At 54.5% G+C, this 27,786-nt stretch overlaps 6 protein-coding genes and 1 long non-coding RNA gene across 17 annotated transcripts; 4 read left to right on the top strand and 3 right to left on the bottom strand.

The window, feature by feature from the left end:
• Nucleotides 1–3,517: 3,517 nt before the first annotated feature.
• Nucleotides 3,518–11,995, bottom strand: PROSER3 (proline and serine rich 3). 6 transcript variants are annotated; one of them, XM_057314355.1, is made up of 11 exons: nucleotides 11,623–11,995; nucleotides 10,689–10,785; nucleotides 10,177–10,379; nucleotides 9,187–9,314; nucleotides 8,974–9,080; nucleotides 8,208–8,290; nucleotides 7,967–8,076; nucleotides 5,097–5,272; nucleotides 3,989–4,955; nucleotides 3,821–3,902; nucleotides 3,518–3,707 (listed from the first exon to the last, which is right to left on the bottom strand). In XM_057314355.1, exons 1-11 carry the CDS (start codon nucleotides 11,961–11,963, stop codon nucleotides 3,566–3,568), a joined length of 2,436 nt encoding a protein of 811 aa, XP_057170338.1. In that variant the 5' UTR covers nucleotides 11,964–11,995; the 3' UTR covers nucleotides 3,518–3,565. The 6 variants fall into 6 exon arrangements, with proteins under 6 accessions (XP_057170338.1, XP_026340130.1, XP_057170336.1 ...); XM_026484345.4 differs by having other exon boundaries at nucleotides 3,989–4,979; nucleotides 7,967–8,106; nucleotides 8,974–9,083; nucleotides 11,623–11,994; XM_057314353.1 differs by having other exon boundaries at nucleotides 7,967–8,106; nucleotides 8,974–9,083; nucleotides 11,623–11,994.
• LOC130544127 (uncharacterized) lies at nucleotides 4,330–8,889 on the top strand. Its single transcript, XR_008960139.1, has 2 exons — nucleotides 4,330–4,427; nucleotides 8,580–8,889. It is a non-coding gene; the product is annotated as an uncharacterized LOC130544127 (long non-coding RNA).
• Nucleotides 11,996–12,208: 213 nt separating the features above from the next.
• Nucleotides 12,209–15,340, top strand: HSPB6 (heat shock protein family B (small) member 6). Its single transcript, XM_026484512.4, has 3 exons — nucleotides 12,209–13,063; nucleotides 14,031–14,153; nucleotides 14,263–15,340. Exons 1-3 carry the CDS (start codon nucleotides 12,866–12,868, stop codon nucleotides 14,431–14,433), a joined length of 492 nt encoding a protein of 163 aa, XP_026340297.1. The 5' UTR covers nucleotides 12,209–12,865; the 3' UTR covers nucleotides 14,434–15,340.
• Nucleotides 15,341–15,392: 52 nt separating this feature from the next.
• On the bottom strand, nucleotides 15,393–20,207 carry LIN37 (lin-37 DREAM MuvB core complex component). The gene is made up of 9 exons (XM_026484471.4): nucleotides 19,983–20,207; nucleotides 17,455–17,530; nucleotides 17,214–17,264; nucleotides 16,893–16,922; nucleotides 16,726–16,811; nucleotides 16,474–16,640; nucleotides 15,775–15,915; nucleotides 15,613–15,686; nucleotides 15,393–15,527 (listed from the first exon to the last, which is right to left on the bottom strand). Exons 1-9 carry the CDS (start codon nucleotides 20,014–20,016, stop codon nucleotides 15,446–15,448), a joined length of 741 nt encoding a protein of 246 aa, XP_026340256.1. The 5' UTR covers nucleotides 20,017–20,207; the 3' UTR covers nucleotides 15,393–15,445.
• A 1,077-nt stretch (nucleotides 20,208–21,284) lies between these two features.
• Nucleotides 21,285–22,654, bottom strand: PSENEN (presenilin enhancer, gamma-secretase subunit). Its single transcript, XM_026484526.4, has 4 exons — nucleotides 22,553–22,654; nucleotides 22,264–22,420; nucleotides 21,736–21,840; nucleotides 21,285–21,568 (listed from the first exon to the last, which is right to left on the bottom strand). The coding sequence occupies exons 2-4, from the start codon at nucleotides 22,322–22,324 to the stop codon at nucleotides 21,429–21,431; spliced, it is 306 nt and encodes a 101-aa protein (XP_026340311.1). The 5' UTR covers nucleotides 22,325–22,420; nucleotides 22,553–22,654; the 3' UTR covers nucleotides 21,285–21,428.
• A 138-nt stretch (nucleotides 22,655–22,792) lies between these two features.
• On the top strand, nucleotides 22,793–25,814 carry U2AF1L4 (U2 small nuclear RNA auxiliary factor 1 like 4). Of its 6 annotated transcripts, XM_057314356.1 has the most exons (9): nucleotides 22,793–22,901; nucleotides 23,073–23,135; nucleotides 23,276–23,325; nucleotides 23,519–23,585; nucleotides 23,668–23,717; nucleotides 23,793–23,891; nucleotides 24,067–24,200; nucleotides 24,306–24,401; nucleotides 24,510–25,814. In XM_057314356.1, exons 6-9 carry the CDS (start codon nucleotides 23,838–23,840, stop codon nucleotides 25,129–25,131), a joined length of 906 nt encoding a protein of 301 aa, XP_057170339.1. In that variant the 5' UTR covers nucleotides 22,793–22,901; nucleotides 23,073–23,135; nucleotides 23,276–23,325; nucleotides 23,519–23,585; nucleotides 23,668–23,717; nucleotides 23,793–23,837; the 3' UTR covers nucleotides 25,132–25,814. The 6 variants fall into 6 exon arrangements, with proteins under 6 accessions (XP_057170339.1, XP_044234850.1, XP_026340243.1 ...); XM_044378915.3 differs by lacking the exon at nucleotides 23,276–23,325; XM_026484458.4 differs by lacking the exon at nucleotides 23,276–23,325 and having other exon boundaries at nucleotides 22,810–22,901; nucleotides 23,048–23,135; nucleotides 24,067–24,188.
• Nucleotides 25,815–25,817: 3 nt separating this feature from the next.
• Nucleotides 25,818–27,775, top strand: IGFLR1 (IGF like family receptor 1). Its single transcript, XM_057314635.1, has 4 exons — nucleotides 25,818–25,993; nucleotides 26,453–26,639; nucleotides 26,947–27,331; nucleotides 27,405–27,775. The coding sequence occupies exons 1-4, from the start codon at nucleotides 25,818–25,820 to the stop codon at nucleotides 27,725–27,727; spliced, it is 1,071 nt and encodes a 356-aa protein (XP_057170618.1). The 3' UTR covers nucleotides 27,728–27,775.
• Nucleotides 27,776–27,786: the final 11 nt, after the last annotated feature.

The following is a 27,786-nucleotide window of genomic DNA, read 5'->3' as shown; positions in this document are numbered from 1 at the left end:
TTCCGACGCTAACCAGTGGGCCCTCCCCTTAGTCCACTCTCATTGACCAGTCCTCCGACACTTTTTCTCCCCTTTGACATTCTTATTTGGATTCTTCCATGGCCTCAGAGCTTTTCTCCACCGCCAAGCAGCTTTTCAAGGTCTCCCTCCTTTAGCTCCATCTTGTCGGTCCCGACCCTGACACTGCCCACAGAATACTGAGGGCATTTGCCCATGGAAGGTTTTCACTGGCTCAGATACCCTGTCTGGGACGTAATGCTAGGCAGTCTGGGACTGGGCCTCGCCCTTCCCACTGGACATTGTCCTTGCTTCCTCCTCTACTGCTTCTTACAGGCCGGCCTCCAGCCTTGACTCCTTTTTCCTAGAACTGGTTTCGCCCGCAACACCAGAACGTGACCACGCCTCCCATAAAGCCAGTCCCAAGAGTTCCGCCTCTGACTTGAGCCAGGCCCAGAATACACTATAACAACGCCCTTTCCAAGAGAACTTTTCCATTAGTCATGTTCTCAACAGGGTTCCTCACCTCAGAAACTACTGCTTTGAGTCATTCAATCATTCATTCAAAAACTCTAATCACTTAATTTGTGGCTACATCAGTAAACAAAGCAAAGGAAAATATATCCTGCTCACATGGGGCTCAAACGCTGGTGGGAGAAGACAATGAACAAAATGTTCAAAAATATAGAAAATTAGAAGGTGATAAATTCTATGGATAAAAAATTAAGCAGGGATTGAGGAAAGGGAATGCTGAGGGAGGGGGTCAATATAGAGTTACTTATTTCAACTTACTGAACTTGCTGACCTCACTCCCATCACAGGGATTTCTTATATGATGTTCCCATTGCCTGCAGTCTCCCCTCACCCCCCCCCCCCCCCACTAACCCCTTTGGTGGTTTTAAAACATGACTGCAAATTCTCTGATTCTGCTTTCATGAAAAGCTGGAGTCTATGTCCCCTCCCCCTTGAATCTGGGCAAGACTGACAACTTCAACCAACAGAGAATAGTGGAATTGACATTATGTGATATCCAAGGCTAAGTAGCAAAAAAGCAACGCATCTTCCTTTTTGTCTACTGCACTGACTAGCTCTAGAGCTTTGAGGCATCATGTGAGAAGTGCAGCTATGGCCAGGAAGCCATGCTTTGAGGAAGCCCAAGCCCTATGGAGAGACCATGTGTGAGCACTACAGTCCACAGTTCCAGCTGAGCCCAGCCTTGGAGTCATCTGAGCCCTGGTGCCAGACTTGTAAGTGAAGAAGCTCCAGAGATTCCTCCCCTGGCTGTTGAGTCACCTTTGAGTCTTTCCAGTTGAACCCCTAGACATCATGGAGCAGAGACAAACTGTCCCCAACTGTGCGCTGTCCGAATTTCTGACTCACAGAATCCATGAACATAATAGAATGATTGTTTAATGCCACTAAGTTTTGGGGATGATTTATAATCCAGCGATAGTAATTAGGATGGCCCTTTGTCAATTAGATAATTGACAATTGTCAGTTCCTACCTGTCTCAGCTTAAAGGTAACTTCCTCGGAAATCCTTCTAGGCTCCAGTCACCTCCCAACTAGATCAGGTTCTGCTACTATAAACATCTTTCATTTCTCTTTATATCTAAACAGCGACTTCCTTCTTTTTGATTTCATTTAAATGTGTGGTTTATTCAAAAAGGCTGAAAACAAATATATATCATGTCCACGATATACAGAAGCTACTTTTAAAAAAAGATTTTATTTATTTATTTGAGAGAGAGAGAGAGAACACAAGCATGGGGAAGGGCAGAGGTAGAAGCAGCCTCCCTGCTGAGCGGGGACCCCGACGTGGGGTTCATGGGGTTTGACGTGAGGCTCAAACCCAGGATTCCAGGATCATGACCTGAGCCAAAGGCAAATTCTTAATTAACTGAGCAACCCAGGTGCCCCAAGGAGCTACTTTTAACAGAAACCTATTCTATTCTCCCTTTTTTATAAATACAGATATTAAAATAATCCTGATCATACATTCTCAACATTTTATTATGAGAAGTTTCTAATATACAGCAAAGTTGAAGACACCCGTATACCCACCACTTAGATCTTACCATTGACATTTTACTGTATCTACTTTATGTCACATTCACCTATTACTCTATTCATTCTATTTCATTAATCTTACTATTTTTTTGATATATTTCAACATAAATAACAGACTTTGGTATACTGTCCCCTAAACACTTCAACATGCATATATTTAACTAGAGTTCAATATATGTTTTTATTTTGAGGTCAACTTTACCTACAATAAAATTCAGAATTTTCACTGAATTTTGACAAATGCATACACTGTGTAACCAAAATCCATACCCAGCAGGACAACTGGACTTTTTATATGGCAGCCCAGGGCTCCAAAGCACACAAAAGAGAGGGGATGCAGGGCCACCAGGTGGAAATTGTATCATCTCTTCTAATCTGGTTTAGAAAGTTAAAGCAGTGTCATTTCCTCTATATTCTATTTGGTCAGGCAGTCCCCAAAGTTCTACCTAGTTTCAAAGAGAAGGGACACGGACTCTACTTTTTAATGGGAAGTGTGTCAAAGAATTTACAGACAGAACAATAGGTTTTTCAATAGTCCAGACAGGTGATGTAGCCTAGACTGGGGTGAGGGCAGTGGAAGAAGAAAGGTTAAATTCTGGATAGATTTTTAAAGGAATTGCTAGTCAACTAACTGACAGTGGGGTGAGTGAGAGAGAGAAGTCAAGAAGGGCCAGGAGGATTTCGGCCTGAGGAGCTGGAGGGATGGAGCTCAGGAGAAGCAGGGAGGGGCAAGTTTAGGGAGAAGATTGAGAGCTCAGTTTAAGACCTGTGGGGTTTGAGACGTCTCTTAGGCCTTTGAATGGAAATGGTGAGCAGGTATCAGAATATAGGAGCGTAAGGTTCACAGCCAGGTCTAGGCTGAAAATAGAAATGTGGGGACCATTAGAATAGAGATGGGTGTTAGAGTGGTGAAACTAGATGAGAGCACCTGGGAATGAATACAGATAGTTAAGGCTGGGGACCTGGGACATGCTCAAGTGACAGGCTGGGGCAATGACAAGATGTGACCAGAGAGGTGAGGAGAAGGGTGGGACACTGGGAGCAGGGGAAGGAAGTGTTTCAAGGAGGGAGGGATGAGCACGCTAAATGCTGCTGCTGGCTCAAGCAGGCTGTGGACTGAGGGCTGACCACTGCCCAGCACTCTGATGAACCCATTAGCTTCATGCTCAGAGAACAGCCCTTTGGTCTTAGCTGAGACAGGAGGATCCATTTTCCGAGCTGAGAGTCAACTAAGGTGAGTCCCAGTCTTGCTTGACATCTGGCCCGGAATCCCTCCCCAGTCCTAACCTCAGAAACAATTCCTCAGAGGGGAAACCAGAAGAGATTTCGTGCCAATGGTAAGGAACTAGAGTGAGGGTGGGGCAGGAGCTGGATAGGGGAGGGAGAGAGCTATTTCTCTGAATTAGCATGACCCTTAGCCTTTCCAGAACGACTTTCTCAGAGGCAATCAGTAACGTGGAAAAAAATTTTTTTATTGGGAAAACTATAATTTGTACAATTCAACGTCGTCTGGTCTCAAGTGAAGCTCCTTCCCTCCGCAGCCGCCTTCCTGGGGACCTGGGAGGTGACCTGGTTGGAGGAGACCAAGTCCCTGGGTCTTCAGTGTGCTCCAGTAAGAGTGACAGTTGGGCGTCCACTTTCCTACAAAAAAAGCCAGGGTAGTAGAGGCTGAGGTTATGTGCTCAGGATTGGGGTCTGGGGTGGTGGTGGATGGCTCTGGGAACGGGGTGTTGTAGATCCTGGTGATGGTCTACCTTTTCTGCCGTCTCAGCTCCGCCCTCTGAACTCTTAGCAACTGAAGTACCGGGTCGTCCTGGAACTCGCTGCCGTCAGAGTCTAGGAGTAAAAGGCAGAGCGCCAGGAGGTCGACTCGTGAGGTGCTGGACTGCCATCCAGATCCGGCAGCACGCACAGCAGCTCACCTTCTGCAGCCTCCAGAAGTCGGGCGGCCTGGCAGAGCAGCTCTTCTGAGGGGGCGTGCTCAGCAGCGGACGAGGGCGTAGCCACCGCCTCGAGAGACCCCGCCTCGAAGGAAGGGGGCGGGGCCTCGAACGAAGGGGGCGGGGCCTCGACGCAAGTGGACACCTCCTCAGCTGGAGGGGGCGGGACCTTGCGCGGCGGATCCCCAGCTTCAGCCAAGGGAGTGTCTTTGTCTTTCCGAGACTCCCACACCGCTAGGGGGAGCGTGGCCTTGGCTTTCCGAGACTCGGCTTTAGACCGACCTGGCGGAGTCCGTGCCTTGGGAAATCGTGATCCAGATAGAGGGGGCGTGACCTCGGAGCGAGGTGGCGCAATCTTGGTTTGGGGGTGTGCGGCCTTGACTTTCAGAGATTCAGCCTCGGGCAGAGATGGGCCCTCAAGGTGAGGGGGCGTGTCCTCCAGGCTGTCCGGGAAGAGCCGAGCGGATACGACTTGGCCCAGGGCGCCTCGGAGCTGCGGGCCAGGTCCCTCGTCGGCTGCCAAGACTGTCCCAGCGGACTCCTGGCGCGGGGCTCTGCTACTCCGAGGCTTGGGGTCCTGCCTCTCAGGCTGGGCCGCGCTGCTTGGCGCAGGAGTGGGCGGGTCCTGGAGGGCGACTGGGGGCGGGACGGTGGAGGCTGTGGGTGCCGGGGTGGAGGCCGGGGGCATGGGTGTGGCAGCCGGAGGCGCAGGGGTAGAGGGTGTGGGAGGAATGGCCCCAAGAGATACCCAAGGTCCAGACTGTGGGGTCCAGAAGAACCCAGGGGGGCTGGGGCCCCAAAAGATGTGTGGAGAGAACCCTGGGGGAATAGGAGGCCTCTCCATATAGAAGGCCTCCAGGGGCCCAGGCCAGGCCACAGTGGCCCAACGTGGGACGCAGGTAGGCTGGGTTCCCAGGGAGCCAAGGGTCTCTGCAGGGGTAGGAAGGGCCTGTAGACAAACAGGGGCAGGGACCTGAGAGGGAGAGAAAGGGTAGAGGGCTCTTCAGTCCCCTTCTGGCTCCCCCTTCCTCCAGCTTCCCTTAGCATCCCTCCCTCCAGCCCCCTCAGGCTCCTCCCTCCCCCGGCTCACTGGAGTGGTGAGGGCAGGAGTCTGGGGTAGCACCCAGGTTCCATCACCCTGCCCTCCTCGAGCCTGTTCAAGCTTCCGCCGCTGCCGCCACTGGTATAGAATGTCATCCTCTGGATGCAGGGGTGCCTGGGAGGAGACCGGGGCTGGAGCAGGGACGGGGGCAGGTGCTGGTGCTGCTGTGGGGGTAAGTAGAAGGAGGAAGGATAAGGCCACAGCTGGGGTGAGGAGCAAACCAAGGACAGCCTGTGCACATACCCTTCAACTGTACCAGAAAGGTATTCAGACAGGCTCTCCAGACAATGTCCCAGCTCCTTTCCCAAGCAGGAAGTGAGAAAAGGGGCAGGGTCAGAGGAGAGAGCACTCATGGGCTTCTCAACCTGTCATCATTCAATTCTTTATTCATCCGCAAATATTTATTGAGTTCTTCCTATATGCCAGGCACTGTTCTGGACATTGTGGTTACAAGAGTGAACAAGACAGATCCTCCAGAATCTGCCCACTTCTCCTCCTCGTGACTGCCCTTTCTTGGGGCCAACCCTAAAGCAACCTCTTCTCTGGTCCCTCTACTTCTGTCCTCCCAATCTGTCTACCCCGCCCCCCCGCCCCCCACACATACCTCAGCCCACCCCACCCCCGCAGCCAGAGGGAGCCTAGGAACACCTGAGTCAGATCAGGGCCCTCCTGGACTGGAACCCTCCCCTGTCCTGATAAAAAGCAAAAGCCTTTGCATTTGTGCTTCCCACTGCCTGGAGTGCTGTGCCTCCTGTATGCACAGGGTTCCATCCTTCCCATGCTTCAGATCTTGGCTCAGTATAACCTTCTTAGCGGGGCCTTCCCTGGCTACTCTATTTAAAACTGCAGCACCCCCCAGCCCTACCACTTCCTGTCCCCTTTCCTGTTCCAGGTTTCTCCTTAGCTCTCTTCACCTTTTAACATATTCGGTGTGGTACTTGTTTGCTTACTTCTCTCTCCCTTCACAATGCCAGCTACACAATGGCAGTGGTTTTCGTCTGTCTGACCATTGCTATATCCACAGTGTCAAGAACAAGGCCTGGTGCGGTCAGAATTTATGGCATAAATGCCAAATGAACTATTTATTATATTGAAATGCAGGGTCCAGACCTGTGCTAGGGATACAGCAGTGACCAAGGGCAGGGCCACGAACTGTCCTCAGTTCAATGGGGCAAATGGACATCATTCCCATCACCCAGAGCATAACTTCATCGGTCATGATCAGTAGGGCTCCCATTGTCTCTTAGATGCCCCACCATCTGATGCTGCATAGAGAAGGGGGGTGTCATCCTGGATCTCTCTCTCCCCAACTCCCCTCTATATCCTGTGACTCTACTTTCAAACCTGGCCACTTCCCTCTACTCTGTTCCTCAGGCTCTGGACCAAGAGAAATTGCCAGCATCTCTCACTGGGGGGTCCACAGCAGCCAGAGGGAGTCTGTTAATAACCCAAGAAAGATCACATCCCTCCCTGCTCAGAACCCTCCCATGGCTCCTCAGTCCTAAGATAATGACCTCCCTAAGATAATGCCTCCCATGCCTACATGGCCCAATGTAATCTGACCCCTGCCAATCTCTTCCACCTGACCCCACACCACTCTCATTCCCTCCCAACACCCCCCCACACCCCACCATTTCTAGTCCATTATTTATACCATGCTCCCTCCCACCTCAGGTCCTCTGCAAATGCTAGAGGGCTGTTGTCCCCACCTTCATTGTTCAGGTCTCCACTTAGACAGCACCTCTTCCAGGAAGGCCTTCTCTGACTTCCCAGCATCACGATCCTCTCTTGCATGGCCCTCATTTCTGCTTACATTTCACATTTGTTTGTGGGGTTATGTAGCTATTTTCTGCCCCACATTCACTATATTGTGAAGACCATGAAGGTGGGACCACACACGGTTCGTTCACTGTGGAATCCCCAAGCCCAGGGCCTTATCCACAATAGGTATTCAATGTTTTTTAGATGAAAGAATGAATAAATTTAATCTGAAGGATAACTCATAAGGTCCTAGTTTTATCCCCATTTTGCAGATGAGAAAACTGAGGCTCAGGAAGGAGAGGTGAATAAAAGGTGAGGTGAAGCCAAAAAAGAGCAAAGAATCAGACAAGCGAGAGCTCAGCCAGGATCACACACCATGCAGGAACACCTCCCTGTTTACCACGCCTGCCTGGCCCCACTCACTCAAGCCCCATGAGACACGGACAGCATCTGTTCTGTGTGCCACCGCGTCCCAGGACCTGGCCATGCAGTAATAGTAACCCAGGTCCTTAATCCCATCTCTGAAATCTGAAGACTCCAGGTGGCAGGAATTGAGAGTTCAACAGTTTGTCTGCTTCAGCAAAGTCACGTCATATGTCCAACATCGACAGAGGGCTGGCTCAGTACACCAGGCTCAAACACATTAGTATTTGGTTGAACACTATGAACTTGTCCATATCCAACCATTTTTTACTGACAAAGACAAAAGTTTCATGTGGTTCAATGTAACACCATAGCAAAAAGTATGTCTGTTCACCCTCAATGAGATATAGAGACATGATAAACAGCCTTCGTATTCTTTAGGTCAGATTTTGCTGTCCAATCAGGTATGGGGTCAAATGAGCAAAAAGCCACCTGATTTTTGGAAATTTGTGTTCAGAACTGCAAACAGGATCAGAGAGAGAACCTGTCATACTAATGATAGGTATTGTTAGGACCCGTAGCAAGTGCTCCCTGTATCCCCCAACTCATTTATTACCCCTGTTTTAAAGTTGGAGAAACAGAGAGGCCCGGAGAGGCCCCAGGTCACACAGCTGGTAAGTGTCACAGCTGGGATTCACATCCAGTCTCTTCTCAATCCTGGCCTCAGAACTTACCATGTGCCTTGAGGTCAGAGCCCTTGCTGGAGTCAGGGGGCAAGGTCACAGAGAAGGGAGAGAGGCCCTCAGAGCTGACTGGGAATGAGGAGCTGCTGGTATCGCTCCGGCTGAGTGAAGAGGAGGAGATGGAGGCCTTGCTGTAGTGAGAAAGCAGAAGGGAGGCAACGGGGGTCTCAAAGGCAGTGGGTGGTGCTTGGAGCTGTAGGAGTGGGGAGGATGGTGGGGGCAGGGAAGGCACCTGCGTTTGAGCAGCCTGGCAGCTCTGCTCTGCAAGCTCAGTGTCTCCAGGTCCAGCAGGGATGAGTTCCATGTGTTGAGGCTCTGCAAGGGAAGAGGGATTAGAGGCTAGCCCCCATCTCAAAGAACACTGGGAAAGTGGCTTTGGACAGAGGGCCTGGAGTACAGGTCTGCATTCCCCCTGGTATCCTCACATGCTGGTAAGTCATTCTATGGAATCCGCTCCTCCTCCTCAGGGTCAGGGAAGAGGGACCCAGTTCTCCTCTGTGGATCCGCACCCCTCCTTGTAGTCATTATTGTGGGAGAAGTGTTGACCCCCCACCTTCCTGACCAGGCCTAGCTAATCACAACAATCTGTCCTCTGGTTCCACAGCAACTGGCTCAAAGCTGAATGCATGAGAGTAAGGCCTGGTGCTTTGGATGGAACTACTGGAAAATCTTCCTCTTTCTGCTGAATTAACTATGTAAGTTAGAAGCCTAGATTCACTGGAGCCAACTTCACTACTTCAAAGGGAAAGCCTGTCTGAGATTGAGCCCAACAAAGAGGAACAGAGAGTCAAGAGAGTCGAGCTCCTCCTAATAGTGTTCAAACACCTGGATCCGGCCATGCCTGAAAGCATATACATTTGGGATTTCTTGATTGCATTAGCCAATAAATCCTCCTTTTTTGTTTAAGCTTCCTTGAATCGGGGATTGACTCCAATTCTATCCCAGGGCTGGTGCTATCAGTTCAGGTACATAGGGAAGGAAGTAGATGAGGATGTCACCTGCTTCATTTCCTGAAGGGGTGCCACAGCCTTAGCCTGAGATGCGCTGGCCACCTTGGCAAGAGTTGGGACTGCTGTGTTGGGTCTTCCTTCTGGTTCACTGGCTCCTGCTGAGAAGCCCCAGTTGATTTTGGGAGGCCATGACGAATCTCTGCTGGGGGCACTGATCAGGAAAGGTTTTAGGCCGGCAGTGGATGGGACTGAAGCTGTTACCTGCTGCAAGTTGAGTGCTGGTGTCCGGAGATTCAGGCCGTAGCCACCAAAAGTCAGCTGGGGTTGGGCCTGCAGGGTGGCGTTCCTCTCGGCTTGTGGGCTGAGCCTGGCGGAACCGGTTTATGTACCTGTGCGCATCAGAGAATGGGAGGTGGGTGAATGAGGAGAGCCATGTAATAATAATAATAATGACAACAACAATCACAACAGCGATGTTTATCAAGTACTTTGGCAGTACCTAGTACTTGTCCCTCAACATCTGTTCTCTCTTACAGAGTAATGCAATATTATATAAGACTGTATAATACTGGGCACATAGCCACTCTTCTACAGATAGATTTAGCAGGGGTACCTATAGTTTTATGGCCACATAACTAGGTTCTTGACCAGCAGGGTTATGAGATGAGGAGATGTGATTCTGGAAAATTGATGTGGTTGGGAGCCATTTTGGTCCATAAAGGAAAGGGCAACAGCCTAGTGATGGGAGGCAGTAAGAGAGAAGGAAACTGTGTCCCTGACACCTTAACCAGGGGCTGCCATGTCAGCCCTGGTTGCTTCTGTCTGGATTGTTGGGTGAGGGAGAAATAAATGCTATCTTGCTTTAGCCACATTTAATTTGGGCCTGTTTGTTAAAGCAGCTGAACTTGGGTCCTACAAATCAAAGGGCTCACTATGTGATAGCACTCGTTATAGATGCTTTATAGACAGTAACTCACTGAAAGCTTGAAACAGCCCTAGGGGATATGTGCTGTTAATATCCCCAATTTACAGATGAAGAAAACTGAGGCCCACATCATACAGAGGGTAAGTGACAGAGCTGGGATTTGAACCCAGGCAGCCTAGTTCCAGAGCTCTTAATAACACACATAAAGTGTGGTCCTAAAAGTGCTGCATAAACAACTCTGGCCATGGTGATTATTATGGGAAGCCTGGCCCCTCCTGATCCAAAGCCTTCTTCCCCCCTGTCCCCCCAGGGCTGCTGGTACTTACTTGGCTACCACGGACTCCCTGCTGTCAACCAGGATGGGTGGTGGGGAGGCTCCCATCTGTCCTTCTGTGGTGCTGGGTGGGGAAGGGGTCCCTAAGCTGGATGGCCAGGACTCTTCAAACAGTTCAGAGGAGTTGGGACTTGTGGCCAGAGCCTTGGGAGCTTCTGGGCTTCTGGACCTCTGGGACCTGGATGGGCTCAGGGTCTAAGATAGGGAGACGGGGAGAAGAAAGTGAGGGTTGAGGGGTCATCCCTGTAGGGAATGAAGGCACACATGAAGTGTGTCTTAGTCGAGAGGGGAGGAAACATATCTCATAATGGTAACAACTCAGAGTGACTGGAGGCTACGATAGGAGATCCAGGTGACAGAGGACTGGGTGAGGGCAGAGCCACGAGGAAGGACTGTCTCTTAATCCCCCAACCCCCAATCTCTCATCATATGTCCTCCTTCCCTCTAGTTGTCACTCCCTCACCACTGGGCTCACACACAGCACTCTCTATGGAGTGTCCTCACCTTGGGGTGCCAGGTCTGGCTTTGGGATGGCCAGTAGTGGCTTTGATCCAGGGGAGTATCCTCAAAGGGGCTGTCTTGGATGGAGAAAACTGGCAGACTGCAAGGGCAGAGTGAAGGTTGGCAGGCAGAGCCCCCCTGTTGGGAGGCTATGGGGTGGAGTCAGGTTTCAGGGTTGGGAAGAGGAGGGCAGAGCCAGATTACAATTCCCATAGATTCCAGGAAGAAATGGACTATAATTCCCACGAAGCAGCACTGCACATTCAAGATAATGATACTAGAAGCTCGATTCCCACCAGCCCTTGGGGCAGTCTCAGAAAACCAAGTAACTGCCAACTGGTGGTTCTTAACCCTGAATCCAATCTAGGAGACGTTTAAAAATACAGATATACTGTCCTCACCCCAAGCCAAAAGAATCATAATATCTGGAAGGGGGCTGGTCATCTGCATCTCTTTCGCACCGTCCCAGGTGATTTTGAAGTGGAGCTCGGGTTAAGAACCATGGCTAAACCCGAATACTGTACATTTCCCTTAAGTACTGGGGACACTAAGGAGGAAATGGTAAATGGACTACAATCCCCATCAGTAACTGGGCTCCGCCTAAGCAAGAAAGGTCAAAACCAACATTCACAGGAGTCTGGGGCAGTTTCAAAATTCAGAAATTTAATTCCCAAGATGACACTGGACACCCTTAAAGGAAAAAGAAAAGCCCTTTGAGCCATTTGGGAAGCGGAACGTAAGACGCTAGGGGACCCAGATGTTGTGAAGTCCAGGCAGGAGCTGCCAAAGGATTTGGAGCATCTTGGGAGTTGTAGTTCCAGTGCGGTTGAAAAAGCGAAGACTCCGGACCCTAGCAAACCTAACCCAACGCTGTGTTAATCTCACCCTAGGACCTCCCCAAGCCTCCTGTGGTCCCCGGGAGAAGGATCGGTCTCACCTGCGGTCCATTCCGCAGCCACCTGGGCGCTTCCGCCAGCTCCGCTCCCTCACTGGGTTGACCCCGCGCGCATCTTTGTCGCTTAGCAATGCTCTGTCAGGCCCGCCCCTCTCCGGGAGTGCCCGCGCGGGAAGAGAGCGGCCTCCAAGGCGACCAATGATGGAGAGGAAAATAAAAGTAATTGGAAAGTGGCCAAAGAGAGATGTCGCACAACCAGCTGTAACTTCGGCCTGACTGAGAGAGCATGTTTGATTGGAGAACCGTAGCGCGCAGCAGTAATTGGCAAGCCTGTGAACCAATGGAAAGGACCTGAAGGTGAGCTCGCGGTTAGGAGGGGTCATAAAGTACTCTCGCTTTCCTGCAGTGACTTATAGCCACTCCCCCTTTTGCTGCAGAAATCTTGTCGGGACTCCAATGTAACGGCCGCTTTTCGCGTTGCAGGGCAATCGGGGAGTCCGTCCCCTCTCTAACCGCCGCCCCCTCCATCAGTCGGGCCAGCCAACGGGTCCCGCGGAGTCATTAACCACTTCCGTCTTGCTGCAGGAGCAGCTGGTTGCGCTAAGTGCCAGGCCTGGGCTCCCAGCCGAGGTGGTGGGATCAAAACGAGCTATTTCGGGTCCGACGCGCGGCCCCTGGGGGGCCAGCCTGGACTGTTCGTGCCCGCGCCCTCTGGCTGCTGCTCACCTGGCAGACCGCGCTACCCTGCGCACCCGAGGCTGAGTCAGAGGCCCAGAATTAGGCCCGGCTTGCCGGGGGGCTGGGCTCAGGGCCCTGCTGAGATGGAAGTAGGGTCTGTTCTGTGTCCTCCTGACAGCCTGGCCGGCTACCACATTCCCTGTACCCAAGACTCTGCTCCTAAGACCGCCATCTGCGTCATCCCCAGAGCTGCCTGCGGGGCGGGGGTGGATTAAGGGACTGCGAACTCTGCGGTGGGGTTTTCGGGCCCTGGGTCCCAAATGCTGCGTCGTCCTACCCACTCGGCAAGGCTTCGCCTCCTCAGCCTTAGTTTCCCCTTTGGGAAATCGGGGCATCACCTCTCCGGCATCCAGCAGGCACTTAGTAAATGGCCAAGTCATTGTTGGGCTTTCTAAATAAGGCTCTATTAATGGCCGGGGCTGGCCGTGGTCCCAATGTCCCCGGGCGGCCCGCCGAGGGGCGGACACAAGGCGTACTATAAGAGCGGCTGCGGCGCACGCAGGGGCACTGCGGAGCCTAGGGGAGGCGGCGGCGGCGGCGAAGCAGGATGGAGATCCCCGTGCCCGTGCAGCCGTCTTGGCTGCGCCGCGCCTCGGCCCCGTTGCCCGGGCTTTCGGCGCCCGGGCGCCTCTTCGACCAGCGCTTCGGCGAGGGGCTGCTGGAGGCCGAGCTGGCTGCGCTCTGCCCCGCCACACTGGCCCCCTACTACCTGCGCGCACCCAGCGTGGCGCTGCCTACCGCCCAGGTGCCAGGCCTGGGGGAGGGCGGTAACTCGACCACTTGCAAGGCTTGGGGCCCCGGTCATCCCGGGGTGGGGGGCGGTGGTGAGGAATGTCCCCCGACTTTGAGCGGGGGGAGAGTCCGGCCACTCAGAGGGGGTTCCAGAGTTCGCTGAGTATGGAATCTCAGGGCTGGATTACCGAAGGGGCTGGGAGGTCCCTGCCGGTCTGAGGAGGGTCTCGGCTCCGAAATGGCTGAGTCACGGATAGGGTGGGGCCGTCACTCTGAGGCGAGCGTTGGGGAGTCTGAAGGAGGCTGGTGACCCAGGAAATCTGGGGGAAAGAGGGCGCTCAGTTATTCTGAAGGGCATGGGGTTCCCAGGGACTCCTGAGGGAAGGGAAAGTTTTGTCATTCTCGGGGAAGAGTTTGGAGACGAAATGTGGCGACCCTATGTCTTCTGGAGAAACAGAGGGGAGGAAGGGTCCTGTGACTTGAGAAAGGGGGGCCTGGACACTCTGAGAAGTAGGGGGAGAATACTGGTAACTGTTGAGGGCATAAGCGGCCCCGTGACTCCAGTGGGAGGGTAAAAAGACGACTCTGGAAGCTGGGGGAAGAGGCATCTTGGCAATTTCGGGGGGGGGGGGGACGGTGTGCAGTAAGGGCACCAGGGGTTCTGAGGGATAGGGGGCTGGGGACTCAGTGTCCAAAGGACGCTCTGACACTGGGGGAGGGGCCAGGCCTGTGAGAGTGGAGGTCACTGACCTTGCAGGGGAAGGGGGTCTCATCACTCTGGATGAGAGAATCTCAGTGATTACAGAGGGAGGGATGAGCCCAGTTATTCTGGGTGAAGAGATCCTCTGGATCTACGAGTAGGAAAGGGGACTGCCCAGTTCCGGAGGCCTGGGACGGGAGCAGCGCCGGAACCGACGGGGAAGGGGCCTTGCTGGGTCCTGGGAGCCTCGCCCCTCTGATGACGATCGGGCTGTGCTTAGGTCCCGACAGAACCCGGGCATTTCTCGGTGCTGCTGGACGTGAAGCACTTTTCCCCAGAGGAAATCGCCGTCAAGGTGGTTGGCGACCACGTGGAGGTGCATGCGCGCCACGAGGAGCGCCCGGTGAGCCCGCTGGCAGGGGTGGGGCCAGAACGCGTGGGCGGGACCCGCAGGCCGTTGGGGCGGGGCATCCATAGGGAAAGGGCGGAGCCACTCAAATCTCTCTCTCCAGGATGAACACGGATACATCGCGCGCGAGTTCCACCGCCGCTACCGCTTGCCGTCTGGCGTGGACCCTGCTGCCGTGACGTCCGCGCTGTCCCCTGAGGGCGTCCTGTCCATCCAGGCCGCACCCGCAACGCCCCAGGCTCCACTGCCGCAGCCGCAGGCTGCTGCCAAGTAGGCGTCATGCCTGAACCCCGGGAGCCGCCTCAGGCCCCCTCTTTTAAAGCCGACCTGACTCCGCCCAGCCAGATGTCCCGAGCGCGCCAAAACCACCCACCCAATCTGGGATCCTACCCTGACCTTTCCCACGTAGACTGCCCTGGTAACATAGACCATTCCACTGACACTCTCGTTCTCACACCCCCTCCAGCTTTCAAACTCCTGACACCTTCCTAGCTTCCAGGCCCTCCGCGGACAATTCAGCCTACAGTCTCCCGGCCCCACTGACCCCTTTCTTGGCATATAAACCCACTCAAAACTCCCTCCTCTGCTTCCTTCTGACTCATCTATTAAAACATGCCCACATCCCATTTTAATCTTCTTCCCCCTCTAACACTAGATTATGGTGTGGACAGCCCTGCCTCCACCCTAGGCCAGTCAAGCATAATCCCTCTCCACCCCTCAAACATCCCAGACCATCCAAGGCCTGGTTCTCAAGATTCTGGATCCTTCCCCTCATCCCAACTGACAATCTACTCCCCCCCCATCTTGTGACTTGAAACCCCAGCACCCCTCTCCCTGACTCCTAAACCCCTTTTCTGACCCCCCACCCTTGGACATCTATTCCGGGCCTAGCAGGACCCTCAACCTCAGACTGCACAGATACCCATCGCATCTCCCCAGACTCTGCACGGATATCCTAAGCCCCACCCCCAACTCTAACCAGAACCCCCCCCCATTCTGTCTTAATCCCCAAATCTCCAACCACATATCCCACGTAACCCACCTTTCACATACCTCCCCTCATTCTCCAAGATTCAACCAAGCAGCCACTTTTGCTTTGGTACCCCACAGTCCTCCTCCCTCCTTGAATTTCCTGCCACCCATCCCCTCATCCGTTCCCCCAATAAATGTGCTAAAGCCGTGCCAACTGCTTTATGTCTGGGCCAGGAAATATGGGCTGGAGCAAGCAGAGGCTGGTGTGAAGGAGGGGAATGTTTATTGGGGGGATGTGGGGGGGCAGGGGAACATCACTGTCGCTCATACATCTCCCGTAGGATCTTCATGCTTTCTGAGTACCGAAGCTGATTCCGATGAGATGCCTCCTTCCACCTGTGGTGGGGGTAGAGAAGCAGAGGGAAGACTCAGCAGTTGGGGAAGAAGCCATAGGAGTACGAACAGGTTTGGGGACGCTCACCTCTGGCGGATGCGTTTCCAACGCTGCATGTTGCGGTAGATGAGTGTGGATGGTGAGGGCTCAGGCTCGGAGGGCTGCGTGGACAGAGAGGCCAGGCTGGGTTGGCCACGCCCAAGCCCCGTACCATATGCCTCATAGCCCTGGGCCAGCCTGCATACCCACCTCATCCTCAGGGGTACCCTGCGTCTCAGGCTGCAGGGGGGATGGAATTCGGGATCTGCAAGCATCTCCAAGTGGCCCAGGGGCTGTGGGTGGAGGCAGCTTGTACACATCACGACTCTTGCTGTTGGTGACCTCTGAACTCTGCGGACGCAAGGGCCCCACACCAGGCCCAAGAGAGTTTGAGAAGAGGGCCAGCAGTACACACTTCACCCCTCCTGCCTTTCCCAGTGACAGCAGACAGGAGGGTTTCACCAGGGACTGTCTTAAGAGCCATGCCAAAGAAAGGTCTGCTCCAGGGATCCCTGCCTGTATTCTGTCCAGCCCAGGGACCCCCAATCACTCCTACCCAGCCCAGTAACCCCCATCTGCTCCCCTAGGCCAGGTGGCTGCACCTGTTTGCAGTAAGGATCTCTGTCAAGCCCCCCAGCTTTTGGGGACCTCTGATCTTGGAGTTCACATCTACCTGCCCAAGGAAACCCTGTCCCCTCTCCCTCTCAGGCCAGGTAGTCATGTCTGTCTACTTTAAGGGGTTCCATCCATACCCTTGGCCAAAGGGTTCACATCCGTGTGCCTCACCGGATCGAGAAATCACTGTGGGACACGGAGACCTGTGCGCATCTATCCCACCAGCTTTGGGAGAGGACACCTCTAACCATCTACCCACTGGCTGCTGGGAGGGGGGCCCACCCCACATCCAACCTCCTCATCTTCAGGCAGTGGGGGCAGTGGTGAGCTGGGTGAGCGTTCACGCTCGCGCACGGAGGGGCTGTTGCGCATCCAGGCTCGGCAGATTGGGTACAGGGGCGTGTTCTCACTGAACTGAGCCAAGTCCACACTCCGGTCAAACAGCTTGATCACATACGTGTCTAGGGTAACAGGAGGGGAAGGTGTGTGAACAACCTCACACAGCTCCCTGTCACCGCCTGCCCTCTCCGGCCACTGCCTACTCACTGGATCGCTGTGGCCCTCCCTCAGCCAGCCCGTCATCCATCTCCCTCCTCTTCTTCCTTCGCTGGTGGGGGAAGCGGGCGGATGGCCTGTGTGGGGCAGGAGAACATCAGGACCAGGGTGGGGGTTGGGAACTTCTCGTCAGTCGGCTGGGGCCCCTGCCACCTTACCGTTTGCCAGTGGCTGCAACAGAACAATCCCTGTGGGGAGAGACAAGGTGTCAGCAGACTGGCCCTCGAGGGCGCCCCTGGGGATCCTGAGATGTTCACGTGGACCCCACCAACCCCTTAGACCCTGAGTCCCGCTCACGCCTCCGGGGCTGTAGGTGGCAACCATGAGGGAACCTAAGCTTCTGCTGCCACAGAGTCTCTGTACATGCAGGGTGGAGGACTACGGTGGAGGAAGCACGGAGAACGGTGGTCAGGGCTTGGATGAGGGAGGAAGTTGTCCATCACAAATGCTCAGATCCAGATCCCATCCACGAAACTTACTTGTTGTGGGTGTCCGAGGGGGTTTTCCCAGCTTCCTCCTCCAGACGCTCCCTGGTAGCAGAAGAGAACTATGGGCTTGGGGTTCCCAGAGCCGAGTGGGAAGGTGCTGAGTGGCTTGTCCACTGGGATCCTTGCTCCCTAATCCAGCCTCTGGGGTCCCACCCAGATCCGCCCAGGACTGGAGGGTCCAACTTGCCAGGACCCCCAACCCCCTGCGACCCGTGCCTGGCCAGGTCCCAACCTGTCCATGTGGCTCTTCTCCAGCAGACATTGCAAAACAGCATCAAGTTGGTTCCGGGCCTTGGCCATCTCCAACTCTGGGGAAGAAGATACCGAGCAGGACTCAGTTCCCAGGCCCAAGGCAGGTGGGCAGCCAACTGGGCCAGGGGCCAGGTATGCTGAGAGAATGCAGTGGGCAAGGACAACTGAGCAAGAGTGCTGGGTTCCAGGGCTGTCCCACATGCTCGTGTGTGACCACAGGCAAGCCACCTTACCTCACCTAGCCTGTTTCCTCATCTTGAAACTAGGTCTCCCAATGATACCTATCTGCAAGGACTGTTTTGAGGTTTAAGTAAACCTATGATGTATGTGAATCTCTTAGCAGCATGCATTAACAGTAAGTTGTACAGAGTACTTTTATGTGCCAAGAATTGTTCCAAGCACATCACACACGTTAACCCCGTTACATTTTCACAATAACTCTGACAGGTAGATATGATTATCCCCATCTTATGTATGATGAAACGGAGGCACAGAGAAGTTAGGCTACTTGCTCAAAGTCACACAGCGAAGAAATTGCAGGGCTGAGGATTTGCACACAGGCCATCTGGCTCCACAGCTGACATTATAAGGCAGAGACTCAAACTGGGTGCAGAATCTAGCCCCCAGATGTGCTTTGTTTGGCTGAAGCAGTGGTGTTATTTTAAATCTCAACTAAATCTGAATGGAAAACATTTAATAATTCGGAGATTGCACCTAAAATATCCATTTTTGGCTCCCCCCTCCCCCGTCAGGAAATGATATCTGGGCCCAGCTTCCTGTATTCCTGGCTCTGTCAGCCTGTGTGTTTACTTCCCCTCATCATAAAACTTAAGGATGTGATATTATAAATATTCTCCTCTTGCCCTTGTGGGGCGTTTGCTCTCCTCTTCCAACCAGTACCTAGCTTCACTCTGGCCCAGTGCTCAAAGCCTGGAAGGATACCTGGGGACATGCTTTACCAGCCCTTGGATGGGGAGACACAGGGATTCCCAACATCACTGAGGAGAGACAGGGTGGGGGGAAGGGCTTAAGGGCAGCTAAGATTCTAGCAAAGAGCCCTGGGCAGGAGCCAAGGTATAGATCATACCCACATCTCTTTCCCTAGCTCCTGCTTCTTTCCTGAACCTTAGACCTTGGGATCCCATGGTCTCCTAGATACCTTTCCCTGGACATCCCCTAGGCCCCTACCATCTACTGGGTCCCACACTAGCCTCAGTGCCTCTCTAAACTTTACCCCTTTTCCTGGGCCCCCACTTCGGGGGTAGCCCCAATGTCCCCCAGTCCCTCTTACCCTCCCGCACCGCAGCTCACCAACCCCATGGCCTGTCCACTTGGCCTCCTGAGTGTCTCTCCACCTACCTCCTCCCTACCCCGGTCCTCTCCCTTCCTTCTCCTGGACTCCCAGACTCAATCTCCTCCTCTGATCTACCCTTCACAAGGTGGCCAGAAAACCAAACCAACGCTCTCCGGCTTAGAACACTCCACAACTCTGAAGAGCCCCAGGACTGAGCTCTTTGGCCCAATGTTCACAGGCTCCCATGACCCTGCCTACCCCTGCCCCCCCAACCATCATTTGTGGCCAGGCTTTTACTCTCTGACCCAAGTTTTTTTTTGGCATTTGGGGGGCATTTTTAGTAACTCACTAAACTCATTTTAGTAACTCACTCCTCAGCTCCAAACTCGCCCTTGGCTCCCCATTTCCATCAGAGCAAAAGCTAAAGTCCTAACTTGGGCCCACAGGATCTGTCATTCCCTCCTGCTCCCCACTGCACTCCCTCTGCTCCAGCCACACTGGCCTCCCTGCTCCTCCTTGCACAAGCCAGATGAGTCTTCCACCTCAGGGCCTCTTCAGAGCTATTTCCTTGGTCTGATTTGCTGTTCCCTCACCTATCCTCATAGCCCTTTCCCTCGTCTTGTCAGATCTTACGTTCTGCTTCATTGTATTACCACTTATACCATCTAACACCCTACACATCATTTTACTCCCCGCCCTGGTCTGGATTCCATGCCTCTCTCACCACCCTCAACGTGCCAGTCCTGGTTTCCCATCAACTTGGACCCAACTCAAAATGACTTCCTCTCTCTCAGCGTCGGTTTCCCCATCCACCACGTTTCCTACTTCCTAGGATTACTGGGCTACAGTGACTGCCAGGATTAAAAGCTTCCTTGTACTTCAGGCGCTGAGCACAATGCTTGACCACTGCTGGAAATAGGGAAACTGAGGCAGAGCCAAGAAGAGTCCTTTCAGAGTCACACGGCTCGGGATCCCCATGTCTTACCGCACCACACAGTTTGAGCCACCACCATTCAATCTCAACGCTACCTAGAGCACAAACCGGTAAGGTATGAAGATGGCAAGAATCGTTCCATGCCTGACATGGCGATAGTCACAAGGGCGGCAGGAAGAAGTCGCGTGGTCCGTCTTATCGCGATAATCCTGTCTTTCGGGACTCCCGTACCCTGCTCGGTCGGTGCTCCCCTAAAAGCCCCCTACCTCGGGGTCCTCACCTGATTTCTCCACTTTCACCTTCACCGGGAACATGGTTTGGGTCTGAGGTGTGGCTAGCTGGGTCAGAGGAGCCCAGAAGAGCCCAGGGTCACAAATCAAGGCTGAAGGCAGACGGGAAGAGGTCAAGATAAGCTTTGTGCGCAGCCAGTCCTCCGCGGTGAGCAGTGTCCGGCGGCGACCGCTACTGCTGCTGCCACCTCCACTACTTTCCCTTCTGTGGGCGGGCCCTTTTGGCAATTGCCTATTTCCATTTGTCAGTGCAACCGTCGATCTCGTCCCTGACCAATTGACAGCTGCCTCCATCGGCTCCCAGGTCTAAGTCCCACCTTTCGAGGCCCCGTTTCCGGAAACAAATCAACGACATCCCGGAGCGCTTCCTGGGAGGTGTAGTTCCAGCTCCCGAGACTCAGCCAGAGTAAGGGCGCCTGCGCCGCGCGTGGCACGGTGGGTGATGTAGGATGAGGGCTTCGCAAGGCTTCTTGGAACTTGTAGTGTTAGAAGCTTTGCGTAACACCAACTTAGCTATTGACAGGGTTTATTTAACTGTGGGAGACCTTCTTGTCCCTGAGGAAGAGAAGTCTGGAGGTAGGCCTGTTCAATCTTACTGAGCACTCGCTAGGTGCCAGCTACCTCTTAATCTCTCTTCAGGCACAACCTCATTTATTTAGGAAATGTTTAGTAGTGTGCCCGGCACTCTTCTAGGCACTGGGGACGCTGCACTGAACAAAACAAAAGCTCTTGCCGTAATAGAGCGTATATTTTAGAGGATGTAAGATTACAAGAAACAGTGGAATATTTTAAATGAAATGAAATGAGAAAGGATACAACCTGAAGGCACATAGGGAGTACCAAGGTAGGGATTGAAATTTTAAATAAGATGGTCAAGAAAGCCTTCTCTGATAAAGCTCTTGGCTATGTCTATTGCTGCGGACATCTTCAGAAAATGGGAAACTTCCATTTACCACATATGGTTTGGCTTAGACAAATTCTAGGAGGTAGCACTGATATCCACATTTCTGATGAGAATACTGAGAACAAGTGGGAAAGTACAGTTTTCAAATTCACACACCAGCAGAGGATAAAAGCCCCTAGCAGTGCAAGCATTATTCCTTTCCTAGTTCTGCATCTGTAAAATAGGGTTCCTGAGCAGGAAAGTTCCTATTTCAGAGGGTGCAAAGAATGAAGGATTGCACAGAATGTGCGAAGCACTAAGCCTGGCACAAAATGGGCATTCAATACGTATTTCTGAATATTAAAAACCATTTTATGCTTCAACCTCCAAAAGATCCATAAAGTCAATATAGAGAATTAGAGTCCTTTATTGGGGGATGTCAGCAAAGAACACAGGAAATGGGAAAAAGTCTTAGGGGTTTGAGAGTGAGCTTAGAGTAGAGGAGCCCATCCTGGGTGAATGAGAAGGTCCCAGGCCTGTGCAGAGGAAACTATCACGGAGTACCCAGGGGTATGGTGAAGGAGAGGTAGTCACCAAGGGCGCCCCAACGGGGCCGGTAGATCTGGAAGATGGTGATCCAGGTGGTGAGCACAATCACCCAGAAGAGGAAGCCCACAGCTGAGCGCCAGACATCTATAAAAGGGAACAGGAATGGGTAAAGTTGGCCTCCACCTGCTCTCTGGTCTCTCCCCAACCCAACCGCTGGGCCTCTCTTCTCTCCCAGAGAACCAGAATTCTGGAACCTCCATCATTCCCTTCCAACACCTGATGGCTTCCCTTCATCTGTGCCCTGGACTCACAGCCTTTGATTTGGCTCTGCTCCGTGTATGCTGGGACAAGGAAGGCCTCTCGGAAGAACCAGAAGATGTTGACCAACCAGAGAAAAGGCAGGAAAGCAAATCCGCCTAAGAGAGAAAAAAAGCAAACAAACTGGAATGTAAGGCAGTGACGATCCTCCCCCCTCCCCCCGCCCCCAACTCCCACCTAGAGGACGGAAGGCCCTCTCCCATACCCAAGTTCAAATGGAAATCTCTGCTATCAGAGACTTAGAAATCCTGGCCCCTCCCTAGGGCCCCAAAATCTGACTCCTCATTCATCTCTTCCTCAGGACCCAAAGTCCGGACCAACTCTTCCCGTCTCTTGGGACCCAGAAGCTGAGGCCCCAGCTTCCTCTTCCCTCAGGTCCCAGGCCCTTCCCTCAGACCCAGGAGTCCGCAACCCCAGTCGCTTTATCCCTTAGACTCAAGAATCCAGGCCCCCGGGCTCTCTTCCCTCAGGCGCTCTAGTCCGGTCCCTTCTCTGTTGGGATCCTAGGAACCGGCCCTTACCCAGATAGTACTTCCGGCACAGATTCAACTTCTCCTCGTTAGACACCCGCTCCAAGTTCATAGTTGCGCTGAGACAGAGTTGTCCCGCGGGTATGTAGGGCAGGAGCCAAGCCTTGACCCCAAATGACAGATGCAGGGATCGCGAACAACCACGCCCCTATTACGACAAAACGCCGATAAACTGAAGGGTGGATTTGCTGAAAGAAGGGTACCCCGGCCCCCACCAGCAAGCTGACTGGGTTGAACGCTCTTCATGTTTATTCGGGTGCGCGAACGGCCCCCAACTCACCGGTGCCGTCTACTTCCTCCGCTTGGAAGCCTTTGCCACTTTCAACTCCGGACGTTTGCGCGACAGAGCGCAAGTATCTCTGGAGTTTGTAGTCTTTTTGGATGCGGCAACGCTGCACGCATGCGCTTTCGGGGAACTCCAGGCGGTGATTTTTGCCGGGAGGGCTCAAGCCTCTAACACGCAAGCGCAGTAGGCAGTTTCTGAGCGCGTGCTGTGTCGGGAGGCAGCGACGAACTACACTTCCCAATGCTCTTAAGGAACGGAAATGACGTGAGAGCAGCCAGAGTTGGAGGGTTCGGGTAAAAATGGCTGAATATTTAGCTTCGATATTCGGGACTGAGAAGGACAAGTGAGAACGGGCGCAGGGAGTGGCCCCTTGCGGGGGCCGGGACCGGAACGTTTGGTTCCCTGGTGGCTGGGAGGCGTTGGGCGGTGTTTCTGGGGTGTCCAGCCTCCCCGGCCCTCGGTTCACCTCTGTCTTTGCACCTCTTCCAGGGTTAACTGCTCTTTTTACTTTAAGATCGGGGCCTGCCGGCACGGGGACCGGTGCTCCCGGCTTCACAACAAACCGACTTTCAGCCAGGTGAGACCCGGCACGGAGCCTTGAGGGTTAACGCCTCCCGGCCGTTTCCCCTTCTGTTGTCCATCACCACGAGGTCCCGCCTTTTCCGGATTTCTAAGCCCCACCCCACCATCGGCTTTTTTCTTGTCGGGCCTCTGCAGGTTCCTCCCCCTCCTTCAGGCCCTTCTCCCAGGAACTTGGCCACGCCCCCGTACGTACAAATCACACCGCTGGGCTGTCCCTGACTGCTAGGTGTCTATTCTGGTTTCCTTAGGGGCAAGCATCGCTGATGCACTCAAGATGCTTAGACTTCTTCTCTGTTGCCAAGTCTCACCCCCAACCTTCATACCTCACCTCACCCCTTTGCATGCGCTCAGGCCCCGCCCCCTTTAAATTCTGTTCAGACCATAGTGCTGCTCAACCTGTACCGGAATCCACAGAACACTGCCCAAACCGCAGATGGATCGCACTGTGAGTGAGGGACCGGTCTTGGGGGCAGGGCGGACAGCCGCCAGCAGGCCACCCCCTGATTTCACCCTGCCCCCTCCTCCAGGTCACGTGAGCGACGTGGAGGTTCAAGAACACTATGATAACTTCTTCGAGGTGAGGATTGGCAAGGGATGGGTTGAGTTTCCTGTGGAGCAGGAGTTCAGCTGAGCTCCTCCTGGTCTTCCGCAGGAGGTGTTCACGGAGCTGCAGGAGAAGTACGGGGAGATTGAAGAGATGAACGTGTGCGACAACCTGGGGGACCACCTCGTGGGCAATGTCTATGTCAAGGTGCCTGCTGTCCCCACATTAGAGCCTAGATGTGGAGGCATTTCAGTGCCTGATGGCCACCACGGAAGCCTCACAGCTTGAAGTCCATCACTAAATCCAGCCCAGCCCAGAGCTGCTAACCGATCCCCTAAGACTTCTGAGTTTGATTGCTGACCCTGATCGACTTTCCCCTCAGTTTCGGCGTGAGGAGGATGCAGAGCGGGCGGTGGCTGAACTCAATAACCGCTGGTTCAACGGGCAGGCTGTGCATGCTGAGCTGTCTCCTGTCACCGACTTCCGGGAGTCATGCTGCCGGCAGTATGAGATGGGGTATGGTAGTACGGGCGTGGGGTGGGCACCTGGAGTCCCAGACTCCTGTGTGTTGGGGTGCTGTCATTGACAACAGCCTCGTCCATCCATCCATCCTCCACCCAGGGAATGTACCCGCGGTGGCTTCTGCAACTTCATGCACCTGCGGCCCATCTCCCGGAACCTCCGACGTCAGCTGTATGGGCGGGGACCCAGACGCAGGTACCTCAGGACTAGCTTGTCAAGACATCTCATACCCTAAGGCCTTTATACCCTGAGATGGACCTGATCCTATGCCCCAATAACAGTGTCTCTCTTTTGTATCCCAAGACTGGCTCTGAGCACCATCCAAAGACCAGCGCCTGAGTCTCAACCCCCAAACCAGCTGGAACTCCAAAGCCCCAAACACAAGACCAGTCTGGATCTCCAATCTGGAGATCAGTCCCTGAGAACCTGTCCTGATACCACTCAGGAACTCTGGTTACCTGCCCCATCCCAGAGCAGAGAGGCAGACCTGGGGAACTGTGCAGCACTCCTTACAGCTCTAATCCTCATCTCTCCACTCCTGTCCCCAGGTCACCCCCGAGGTCCCATACTGGCCACCGTCCCCGAGAAAGAAACCGACGACGTTCCCCAGACCACCGGCATGGCCGCTTCTGAGACCCTGGCTCCCTTGACCTCCACCCTTGACAGGCATAAATGTTCCTGGCCAGGACCCCTCCTGAAAGCTCCCTTAACCCCCCAGCTCCATCTTCCCCAGGCTCCGGGGCTCCATGCTGTAATCTGTTCAAAACAGGGACCTTCTCTTACCACCCCTCCCCTAATAAAGTTCTGTATTAAGGGTTTAGAACCTGTTAGCTTGAGCCTAGCTGTGGGCTGGAGTTTCCTTCCACCCCCACATCTCCTGACGAAAAGGGGAAGCGGGCTGGGCTCTGGCCACAACTTCTGCTGAAGAACTTCCAACAACAGGTGGGAGAGCAGCAGGCTCAGGGCCCAGGGCTGTAGAAACCCCTCAGTGGGACCGGTTGGGGTGGGGAAGCCTCTGTGCTGGGAACCTCAGCACTCTCAGGCTTCTCAAGGGGGCGGTACCTGGTTGTGGCAGGTTGGAGGATTCCCAGCCCGCAGGAGATTGGGGTTAGGGAGCTGAGGTAAGGTTACTGGGAGTTGAGTGGGAGTCTCCAGAGGCTGAGGGCTGGGTCCTCCATGCCAGCTGCCCTGAGGTGGGAGTTGGAAATAGCTAATACTTAAGCTTACCATATGCCAGGTGCTGTTCTAAGTACTTTACTTCAAGTAATGATTTTAATTCTTCACAATAAACCTGTGAGACAGGTGCTGTTACCCCCGTTTTAGGGATGAGAAAAGAGGTAAGGAAGATGGCAGAGGTGGGATACAAATCCACTCATTGTGGTTCCAGACTCCTCATTCTAGCCATCTTGAGGCCTTGGTGGCCCTTCTGATAATGAGCCAGGAGCTGGACTAGGGGCTGGGGATAGATTCCCGTCTTCCAAAGGGGTCTGGGGATCTCATACCCCCACATCACTGCTTCCTTCTTCTGCCCTGGTTTTCTGGAAAGTGTGACAGCGGCGCTGTGGTCGGAAGTCCTGCGGTCACGGCCCCCCAGGCTGCAGACCCGCCCGGATGAGGCCCCTATGCCTCCTCTTGACTGCCGCGCTGCTCCTGGCCCAGGCGGCGCCTCTGGGGGCCTCCCAGCACTGCGGGCGCCTCGAGTACTGGAACCCTGATTACCGGTGCTGCGGCAGCTGCCTGCAGCGCTTTGGGCCGCCCCCCTGCCCGGGTGAGGAGCGGGGACAGGGGTATGCATATGTTGGGGCGGAGCCAGGGGGTGATAAGGAGCAGGGGAAGGGACGAAGTCTGTGGGTTATTGCCTGTGAGGCTTGCTTCGGGATAGGGGCAGCGGGCCTTACGCAGATAACACGATGTGGGGCTCAGCTTGTGATGGAAGGGCTAGTACAGGTTACTTCAGGGCCACGGCGAAGGGGTGTTGCCTGTTAGGCGGGATCGCGGCAGTGTCCGAAGGGTGGGCGGGGCTTGGTGCCAGAGCGGGATGGGGTTAGTGGGGGGGCGGGGCCTGTGGAGAGAGGGTCTCGAGACTGGCAGGGCTAGTGCGGGGAGGGTGGGCACGTCGGTGATAGGTTGGGTTAGTAGAGTACAAGGGGTGGGGCCTGCTGGGATAGGACAAAGGGGAAAGGGTGTCGCTAGTGCAGGAGAGGAGGGGCTGGGCGGCGGCACGTGAAGACCCTGTTTCCCACCAGACTTCGAGTTTTCGGAAACTGCGGGCTCAATGACTCTGGCTATCACGTGTCGCGCCCCTTCAAAGAGTGTCCTATTGGGCAGTGCAACCCCGACAGTGCGGAGCAATGTAGCCCCTGTGGCACCGGAGCCACGGCCCCTGCCCCCGCGGGGAGCCAGAGCGGCGGAACACAGTGGCGCTGCAGAGAGGTGCTGGTCGGGCCCCGGAGGGCCTGGGATAGGGTGCAGCTTGTTGGAGACGGAGCGGGGGCTGGAGGGCGTGGTTTGGGTTAGATGGGCGGGGTCTGGAGCAAGGGAGGGGGTGTAGCCCCGCTGAAGAGAATAGGGTGGGGGCATGATAGGATCGGAAGACCTACCTGGGTTAAAGTGTGTGTGTGGCGGGGGTTAGCTGGATCAGGCGGGGGTTGGATCCCACTGAGGGAGAGAAGGATGGGAGGTTCAGGCTGAAGGGGCAGGAGTGGGGCATGCCTCCCGCTTTACTCCAACCTATTTGCAGAGGTCGGTTCCTCCCAAGGAGCCCTGCCCTCTGAACACCGGGAAACCAAGCGTCCTTAGCTCCCAGGAGCCCAGCCCATCAGCGATTTCCAGTGTCCAGTGGACATCTGAGCACAACGTCACTCAGCAGGCCTTGCTGAATTTTGCCCTGCCGGTGGTGCTGGTTCTCTTGGTGCTGGTTCTGCTGGTGACCTCAGCAGTGATCCTTCTGCTCGCCCAGCGGTGCCACCGCCAGGCAAAAGGTCTCCACCCCTATCCTGGCTTGGTCTGTGGCGACACCAACACCCATACCCTCTTCTCCTTGCACTCGTCCTCTCCAGGCTCCCTGGAGGCATCAGAGGCAGGGGTCTCACGGAAGGTCGCTCTGGTTCCACTCCTGGGCAGAGGTTAGTCGGGGACATGCCAGGGAGGGAGAAGGCGGGCTGGAAGATTGCCCTCACCCCTCCATTTGTCCCCCAGAACTGCCGCACCTGGCATCGCAGCCCCTGTCTCGCGTCCTGGATGAGCTGGAGGTGCTGGAGGAGCTGACTGTACTGCTGGATCCTGAGCCTGGGCCGGGTGGGGGGATGGCCTGTGGCACCACTAGACACCTGGCGGCGAGATACGGAGTGCCTGCTGCCTGGTCCACCTTTGCCTACTCACTGCGGCCCAGTCGCTCACCACTGCGGGCCTTGATCGAGATGGTGGCGAGGGAGCTCTCGGCTTCTCTGGGCCAGCTTGGCACACACCTGGCCCAGCTGGGGCGGGAAGACGCGCTGCAGGTGCTGTCCAAACTTGGCTGAGCTGGGGCTTGCCCAGCCTAGTCCTCAATAAAGTCTCCTGTGAAATAAGCGCCTGCCGT

The sequence above is a fragment of the Ursus arctos genome, unplaced genomic scaffold (assembly GCF_023065955.2).
Source record: "Ursus arctos isolate Adak ecotype North America unplaced genomic scaffold, UrsArc2.0 scaffold_19, whole genome shotgun sequence".
Taxonomy (NCBI): domain Eukaryota; kingdom Metazoa; phylum Chordata; class Mammalia; order Carnivora; family Ursidae; genus Ursus; species Ursus arctos.
The sequence above is the reverse complement of the archived record's forward strand: the minus strand, read 5'-3'. Positions and strand labels throughout refer to the sequence as shown.